We start from the raw sequence: 9,738 nt of genomic DNA, 5'->3' as shown, positions 1-9,738 counted from the left end.
CACAGATGGCTGCTGTTATTGTGGCAAGGAGGCGACATCCAAAATCAAAGAATACGCAGAGATAGTCTTTATTCTGCTGCATGCTATTTTAAAAATGGTTGCACAAGTTTTATTAAAGGCCACTTTTTCTTTAGTTCTTCGCCTTATATCTTGCCACCTTCTTTTAAACTCATCTGCCGTTCTTTTTGTCTTACCAACTGCATTTATTCTATCGCAGATTTTCTCCCATATTGCGTTTCTTTTGGTAATGTTTAAATTTCTTTGCTGTAGTTCATGAATGTGTTTATTTGCCTCTTCCACTAATATCTCTAACTCCAACTCGTCAAATTTCATTTTGTGCTTGCGACTATCCTGCTTTCCATCCAGACTCTCCATGGCGCAAACCTTAAGACACGCAACACCTCATTTAAATACTGCGGTTTGCACCTGTTATCAATTGCGCAAGCATTCTTAGTTGATCACCCGCAAAACACACAACAGCAGCACGTGCAAACTTTTTCAGTGCACACGCAATTTAGTACTCTTTATTTAGGATCTTAGTAAATCAGGCCCCAAGTGTATGCCAGTGGAGGTGGGCAGTCGGGGGTTTGTCAGCCACTCCCTCAGCAAAGCCTACAGCACACTAGGCATAACGGGTGCCAACCGTAGAAGGGCCATAGGTAACAATGTGGAGGCAGCAGAAAAAGCCTCCGGATGGCTCTGGTTGAGGAGGGGGGAGCAGTGGTTGTAGTGGGGGAAACATGCCACTTGGACACAGGCTGAGACTTGATCACCTTGGCCGGGTCGCCTGGATGAGGGTGTCTGTTGCAAGACCCCAAACACCCAGTGAGTCCAGGATACAAAACTGATGATTTGTCCAAGTTTGTGCATCAGCAAATGTATTGTTAACCTAACTTTGACATAGTAGCATGTCAGCATGTCAGATTTAACTTCTCTTTTTTGACTGTCTCAGAAAATTTGAATATTGTAATAAAGTCCTTTATTTTCTGTAATGCAAAAATGTCATACATTCTGGATTCATTACAAATCAACTGAAATATTGCAAGCCTTTTATTATTTTAATATTGCTGATCATGGTTTACAGCTTAAGAAAACTCAAATATCCTATCTCAAAAAATTTGAATATTCTGTGAATCTTAATCTTAAACTGTAAACCATAATCAGCAATATTAAAATAATAAAAGGCTTGCAATATTTCAGTTGATTTGTAATGAATCCAGAATGTATGAGATTTTTGTTTTTTTAATTGCATTACAGAAAATAAAGAACTTTATCACAATATTCTAATTTTCTGAGACAGTCCTGTATATGGACAGGGTTTAATAGTCATCTTTTCTTCTCTTTTTTTTATTATGCTTCTGCAAAGTGACTGGAAATCGAAAACGTGTTGGGAGGTTTCTGTACTTTTCAACGAAAACAAAGCAAGTTGTCAAACGAGTCTCCACACCCAGGCCGTTGTGCTGCGTGTAGTTAGTTAGGAGCGTCAAACATGATCACATTATTGCGCTTAGAAATTACATCCAAACGCGTGACGCAACACCAGCACTGTCGGTGTGTGCTGAGTCTTTGTTGTCCAACGGCTGCTTTTTTGCAGTTTCCTTCTTCAAAACAATAATTTACCAAGAGGAAGAAACACGGAAATGGCGAGACGTGTGATGGGGGGGCTGGACCTCGTGCATGTGTGTGTGTGTGAGAGAGAGTTGCCGCGTTCCATTTGTCCTCGGAAGTGGGGATTTCCCAGTTCCCAGTTGGATTTTTCAACTGGAACGCCCCTCGAAGTGGGATTTCCCACTGGGAAAGTGGGAGAGTCTTCACCACCCCCGAGTTCACATTCCAAGATGGCTGCCCCGGTTGTAAACAGTAGAAGAGAGCTCTGTAAAAATTCGTAGCACTTCATTCTAGTTTTGGTCACACTAAATCAGTCGTATACAAGTATTGTTCGGCATATATATGCTGCTATAGTGTAATTTACATTTTTCATGTGGTATATGCGAACTACAAACTTGTTTAAGCTACTTTGTAACTGGAACGCTGATAACTCGGCTGTGACGTCATTCCCAGTTCCGAGTTCCGACTTCCGAGGTAAATGGAACGCAGCAACAGAGAGACACAGAGAGAGAGAGAGATCACTCCACTACACATGGAAAGTGCACTCAGCCTGGCATCGGGTCTAATCTTGCGCGTTTGGAGACACTGATCCTTCCCGAGGATCTGCGGGAAGTTTGCACGCAGCTTTCTTTCTTCTTTCTTTTTCTTTCTGCAGCATCATCATCCACGCGGAAGCGCGCACCGTTTACGCGTCTGTCCTGTCCGGAAAACATGGTAACGACGCAACCACCGTCCCCTGCGCTCATTCATACGCGCTGAGCACGAGCCTGCACACGGATCGGCCAGCGGAGGACAGTTCACAGGAGGAAACTCCGGGAGGAATACAAATTAAACTCGGTCCCAGGACAACAATGAGCCAGGCTGCCAATGTGAAGAAGCGTTGAAAAACCGGCGAGATTTGAGTTGAGTTTCCTGCAGGCTCCAGGTTCGTCTACAGACAACACAGGGGGTTTGCAATCAAACGCAGGGATGACAGTGAAGCTGGACTTTGAGGAGTGTTTGAAAGACTCTCCACGCTTCAGGTAAGAGATCCATCTGCTCTTTGTTGCTTGTAATGGGTGTAAAGTGAGTCAGTTTTTCTTCTGTTGCCCATGGCAGCCAAAAAAATCCCCTGTGGGGTTTTAGTTTTGGTACTTAATGTGAAAATTAAACAGAAAAATGGTTGGAAAAACTTCAATCAGACCCTAAACAGTCCCTTTGTTGGCCTACTACTGAATGTCAGGTTCTGACAGTATTGTTTTCTGTGAGTTGAAGCTGCTGATAAGTATCAGCATCCCTCCCCGCCCCAGCTTAAGGTCAAACCATGTCCTGTAACTGTTACTGTTGGGGTCAGCAAAAGAAAGGAGGCGCTGGATGCAGGCCTGCGGGGCTGTGAACGCAGATCTGAGCTCTGATACAGGCCTGAACGATGAGAACTCACACATACTAGCCCTGGGAAGTCACTATTGTCATTCAAGAGCCATAAAAGTCTGCCTAGGTACAGCCACTCATGGCATTTTTTTTTTTAAATTCGAATGAATTTATGTTGACTGCAAGTCTTCCTGATGGTGCCAGAGCAAAAAGTTACTTCCTGACTTGTTTTAAACTCAAATCAAACGGGTCTGAAGGCCGCCTGCCTCTACTGTACGTCTACTAACTAGACAGCAGTTTTCTTTCAACATCAGCATCTGCCGAAATCGAAGGGACAACTGTCAGGAAGCTGGTTTAGCAAGTGATCTTAAAAGAGAGCGCTTGGCAGGACATGGGTGTGCCTACAAAAACTTCTGGCACCCTGCCTGAGTCACACTGACGGGACTCCTCTCTCTCCTCCCCGCCGCTCTATGTCAACCCTTTTTTCTTTTTCCTCCACCACCTCCTCCTCCTCCTTTTCTTTCTGGTGCCCGTCTTGAACTCGTGAGGCCCAGTGCCGAGGTGGAAAGTTTGCGGGCGAGGTCTTCGTGGAAGGAAGAGCAAGGAGAGGAAACGCTTCTGCTGTGAGAGGTGTCGGTCAGATTGATAAGCAGACGAAGAAGAAAGGGAAAAATAAAATGTCACCATAGCTTCGGACTAGGGACTAGGATCAGAATTACCAAACAGATCCAGGGCAGCAAACAGAGACGGATGAAATCGGTTTTATTTTTTCCCACATTCCGTTTTTATTTGTTCCTTTTTCGGTTTATTTTGGTTTTTAATTTTTGAGAATTTGGTTTTTAGCATTTTTTGCAAATGTAACCCCAAGACATTATATAAAGTAATGAAATATAGACAATTTATGTCATTATAACTAAAAACTTTAATGTTTTCATACCTTTAAACATATTTAAAGGCAAAAACATGGTACTAGTTATTCTCGTGTCCAACAAAACATTCCTTTTTTGGGGATAAACAAAAAAATAACCAAAAGTTGTAATGTAATGATGGAAAAAAAAAAAAAAAAAATAAATATATATATATATATATATATATATATATATATATATATATATATATATATATATAAATAAATAAAAGAAAATAAACCCCCCCCCCCCCCCCCCCCCCGAAAAATAAAAAAAATCGATCTTTAGACATATGAATCGATTTTTAGGAATTAATATTAGAATCGATTTAGAATTGGGAAATCGATTTTTTCAACACAGGCCTACTTCGCACAACCTCTTTAGACGTGCGACCTCTTGTTGCTAGGCAACAGTGGGGTACGAGGGCAGCAGGAAGTGATGCGAGATGCGCTGAGGTGATCAACAGGAGACAGGAAGTGTGTTTTCTGTGGGGAGAACCACGGCGGAAATTAAGCTTTAGCTCTGTCTTAATTGGCTTTCTTTGCTCGGTGACTAGACGAGGAGAAGACACTAGGATGTGCAAGCTATTTACTCGCTTTTCAAGGGAGGCATGACCTCAGTCTCCGATTGAAACCTCTTCTCACCAGCAAACACAGGCAGCCAGTGTCTTCCCCCCCTCGGCCCTCTTGTCTTCTCTCTCCACTCAGCCTTTTCTTTCTTTTTTTTCTCTGTCTCTCTCTGTACCGTCGGTGGAAGGCAGCGGAAACCACGTGGCTGGGTTGCTGGTGAGAGAGAAGACAGCAGGCAGGAGGAGATACTGACTGTCACGTCAAAACCCCAACAGCTAACCATGCACTAGAGTCGGTGGCTTTTTGTGCAGAATCAGGACAGATGTTAGAGAAAGGCACGACTGCTGCACGCAGAAAAATGTGAAAGCCAGCAACCTTTGCAGGAATGAGAGGAATGTGATTTAATTTCTGCTGTCAGTTTCTAAAAATACCATCACGCTGAACTATGAACTTGTTAAAAGAGGAAAATGAAGCAGTAATCCTGCTCTTGTTGGGGTGCTGAGGTTTCACTGACGTTAAAGCAGTGTACTAGGGCTGTGTGATTAATCGATTTTAAATCTATATCGTATTTATTAATCAAGAGTATGTTAAAAAAAGGAAAATCGGAAAATGGATTTTCCTTTTTTGCAGCTGGCTGCATTACAGACAGAGCTCGTCTAGTCATCTTTGTTTGGTCAAGACAAATTGTAAATGTTGTCACTTTACTAAACTCAAGGAGGATTTACAGTATCTTTCAATTGCACTTCATTCCCAATAGGGAAATTTGTTTGTTATTTTTCTTTAAAAATAAAGATAAAATATCTGAAACAATTTATTCCATTGTCTTTTGTAGTTTTACCAAAAAAATCGAAATCGAAAATCGGGTTTTCAGAGAAAAAAATCGAGATTTTATTATTGTCCAAAATCAACCAGCCCTACAGTGTACTTTTATTTTTTAAATAAATATTTACAACGCAACTAAATGGAGATTAAATGCGTTAAAGTGAGATTTCTTGCATCCTGTTTTGACACTTCTGATGTCCTGCTTTGCATATAGTCATTAAAGGAACATTTTCCCGTCTGTCGATGGCAGTTTGGATGCACTTCGGTGGTCGACCGTTCAGACCTAAAACTGGGTCAAAGTTACCGGAAGGAGATACCAGAATAAACAACCTTTTTTTTTACACTTTCTGTTCAATTCAAAGTTTCAAAATCTCTCCTGTTTGTTTGTAAGGACCCTCTCCATGTTATCACTCAACCCCTTAATGCCTAAGGTATCATATTTAATACACACATCTCTGAGACCTCACCACACCACCTCATAATTAAAACATTATATTAATATGAATAAACTCACAATGGTCACTGAAATAAATTGAAACTAATAAAACTAATTAGTTAGCAGCCTCCAAGTTAGCACCTTTCAATGTTTTAGTTTAGTTTATTTCGGTCATGACATCACTAAAAAAAAAAAGAATACAAATGACAACAAGAAAACTAATACACTGTTCAAAGAAAACATTACAAAAAAGTTTCCAATATACAAATACCATCTAGACCGAAAAAGGTGTAGGCTGAAGCAAAGCTTATTATTTGTCTACCCTCAAAAAGATTAATTAAAGTAATGAAATGAAAGCGAGAAGTAAGAGAAAAGACTGACAGTAAAACAAATTGGCTCCATGGGGATAACAAAAATTCCTCAAGAAATAAAAAAATAAAAAATAAAGGTGCAGTCTACATGTTACCTTCATCCTTAAAAAATCAAATCAAATCACTAATTAAATAAATACCCAACTCAACATAGCAAGCATCACCACTCATTAATTTAATATAAAGAAATCCTCCTTCTTTTCAATGTTTTTTTAAATAAGGTAAAGGTTCTACATAATTTCAAATCCCTATCTAATTTATTCCAAACATCCACCGCTGCCACTGTAGCATCTCAGTTTGGTGTTGGTTCTGATTGTTGATTTCCTGTATCTGCTCTCCTCTCTGAGGTTGTAATGGCAATGCAATCACTGGAGGGATTTCCTGTGTCTCTCACTGTCAGTACGTGCACATGCAGCGATTCAAACTGGTTGGAGATCATTTGCACACATCGTACTGACTTTTAAACTGCATGTGAACACCTTAAGTCAGTCAAGTAATCTGATCAGACTGGATTTCTCAACCCGCTTGCAGCACCTAGATAAGCCAGTCGCAACCGCCTTGTTAATGCCATGTGTACGGAGACATGGATATTACAGTCTGCGCATGCTCGAGAATTTCCCCCGGGTGGGGTTTTCCCCCGGGGGAGGGGATTCACCTGGAAGTGAAAGGAGACGACGCAGGACGCAACGCTGCTCAGTAGTAGCTCCCTGGGGTGTCGTTTGACTGCTTCAGGGGTGTCGTCAAAATATTTCCTATTCTGACATTTCATATATAAATACTGTATTTTCGCGACCATACGGGCGTAGCCTCAGTCTTGTGTCATATTTCTGTATTTAAAACACACACGGCGCACCGACCGAAACGGCACACACACAAGAACACACACAAGAACACACACACAAGCACAGGAGTGTGCGTATTTAAAAATACAGCGGGAGCAAAACTTTGTTTGATTGTAGGCTACTTTATTTCAGTTTTTACATTAATCAAACCCATTAAGTCTCATCCTCTGTTTCTGCATTAAAGAGCTCCGCTAAATCAGCTGTGCCAGTCCGAATTCCTCGCTGTCAGAGTCACGTTCCGTGCCGTGCGGTGCCTCGGAAATGCACGCTTTTGCAAAAGCTCGCAAAATAATCCCAGCAGACACGTTAGCCCACGCATCAACAATCAATCTGCAAACTGTGGCATAAAAAAAACAAAATACGCCGTACCCTACGCCGTAGGCTGCGTCTATTTAACGCGGACCTAATGCCGCGTTCCATTTATCCTCGGAAGTGGGGATTTCCCAGTCCCCAGTCGGAATTTTCAACTGGAACGCCCGTCGAAGTGGGGTTTCCCACTGGGAAAGTGGGAGAGTCTTCACCTCCCCCGAGTTACCATTCCAAGATGGCTGCCATTCCCAGTTCCCACTTCCGATTTCTGAGGTAAATGGAACGCGGCATAAACTCCGGAGCCGGCAGAAAGAAATCTCTAAATTTCGGAGCAAATTTCTTAACAGGCGTAGCTACAACTGTTAGATTTCATCTATTAAACCAACATCTTCCTAAATGATTTATTTCAGCCGGCGTGATTCTCAACAGAGCAGCGTCCCAGAGAGAGTTTCTCTCCCGGGGCTGACGCAGCAGCCTGACCCGGCGGACACGTCTCTTCTCGGGCTGTGAGCTGAGGTTGCTCCCCGGGGCCGGCGGCTCTTCTCATCTCCGAAAACATCGGGTCAAATTTCTTAACAGGCGTTATTTGGATAAACTGAGCCCCGGTTGCGGATCTTAAGGTTACCTTTATACCTGAAAAAATATTAAAACTTAATAAAGTGCAATATTAACAGCGCTACAGCTGAAATTAAAACAGCTTTTGGCTCTCTGCTTCCTGATCAGGTTAGGGATGAAAACGAGGGGGAGTAGGAGAAATGGGACAGGAACCTGGGCCAAGTGCCCTAGATCTCAAGTGCCCTAAAATCTCCCCCTTCTTTTTTAGGGGTTAGGGAAGAAAAGAAGTGCGAGTGGAGAAAAGAAGGGCGAGTGAAGGAGAATTGGGATTGGCCCTTAGAATGCACTTTTTCCTTGTTGTTAAGCGGAGGTCAACCGGAAGTGGCTCTTTGTTGAAATGGTTACCATGGTTACCTCGGGTACAGCGCCACCTAGCGTCACGGAGTCAGCCATGCTCTGGTTACAGTGGTTTATTCAATCTGATTCAGTCTGATCTCAGAACAGCATGTGTGATCAGATAAGTTGATCCAATCTTCTGCATGTCATTATCTGATCAGATCTCCAACCACCTTGAATCGCTGCATGTGCACGTACTGATTGAGACCTGTGCACCGTTAGACAGGTATTCTGACTCCAGCTGTCTCGGGCTTGAGGGGTTTCTTCTGCAGACTGCAGGTTTCAGCTCTTTCCCCGGATGTTTAGATCAGAGCTTAGATGATCACACCAGTGTTTTGTTCTTAGCTGCTCTCGGCTGTTTTTAGTTGCGTGCTTTTGGTCATTATCCTGTTGTAGGACCCACAACCTTCGACTGAGCCCGGGCTCGCTGAGTCTGGGCAGTACGTCTTGCCCCAGAAAGCTTTGGTACTCTTGTGATTTCATCGTACTTGCACAGATTCAAGATAAGCAACGCAGCAAGAACATAACCGAGCCTCATTCATATTTCACAGCAGCTGCAGATTTTTTTCCCCTCTGCGTGCTTCAGTTTCATTTGTGAACACAAGGCTGATGCAACTTTCCAAAAGCTCCAGTCTTGTCTTGTCTGTCCATAGGATATTCACTCAGAAGCTTTGTGGCTCGTCAATGTACATTTTGACAAATTCCAGTCTGGCTTCATTATGATATATTTTCAACGGTGGAGTCCTCCTCAGTCATCCACTTAGTTAATATTTATTTCGGTCAATCACAAACATAAAAATCAACAAACAAGATAACACATGTTTTTCCCTGGTCAACATTGTGATTATTTTGACTGAAAAGGTCTGGGCTTGAAGCATGAAGCTTATCTTGCCCACCTTTTAGCAGAATAGAATATACAAAAAGAACAAATTAAGTATCATGATGCTACACAAAATAATAATAATAGTAATAATGACGATGATGATGATAATAATAATAGTAATATTAATAATAATAGCAATAATAATGATAATTAAAGCTGCAAGCAGCGATGAACGGGGCCTCGCACTCACGGCCACCGCCCACCATAAGCATATCAGAAATGACACCACCCACGACTTCCTATGTCAAACCATTCAAAAGTTATAGCAGAAAATAAGGACAACCAATCAGAAGAAGGGGCGGGGCTAATTAAGGCCAATGAAGCTCAAGGACCCAATACAGAGTCCGATGACACCACCCACGACTCTTTATGTCAAGCCATTCAAAAGTTATGGCAGAGAAAAGTTTTCTAGGGGGCGCTGTTGAGCCGTTAGGCCACGCCCATTAATGCAAACCATGAAATATCAAATTTATCGCCAGGCCTGGCTTGCATGCAAAATTTGGTGACTTTTGGAGAACTATCAAATATGGACCAATCAGATGAAGGGGAGGCGCGCTTTTTGGCATCTAGTGTTGCCACGGTAACGCTTTTGAAAGAGAAAAGTAATGCGTGTGGTCGCAGGATGGAGACGCACATTTTGATGTATAACACACCTGGTTGCATGTTACGGTTCAGGCTGAATTAACTGC

At 42.3% G+C, this 9,738-nt stretch overlaps 1 protein-coding gene across 1 annotated transcript in view; it reads left to right on the top strand.

The window, feature by feature from the left end:
- The first annotated feature begins 2,256 nt into the window (after nt 1-2,256).
- The window catches only part of acap1 (ArfGAP with coiled-coil, ankyrin repeat and PH domains 1), a 54,613-nt gene continuing 47,131 nt past the window's right edge, over nt 2,257-9,738 (top strand). Inside the window, exon 1 of the mRNA XM_061709539.1 lies at nt 2,257-2,630. Within this exon, the coding sequence (XP_061565523.1) occupies nt 2,578-2,630 (53 nt within the window). The 5' untranslated portion in view covers nt 2,257-2,577. The remainder of the gene's footprint in view (nt 2,631-9,738) is intronic.

Source organism: Cololabis saira, chromosome 20 (assembly GCF_033807715.1).
Source record: "Cololabis saira isolate AMF1-May2022 chromosome 20, fColSai1.1, whole genome shotgun sequence".
NCBI lineage: Eukaryota > Metazoa > Chordata > Actinopteri > Beloniformes > Belonidae > Cololabis > Cololabis saira.
This window is presented reverse-complemented; position numbering and strand designations above follow the sequence as displayed.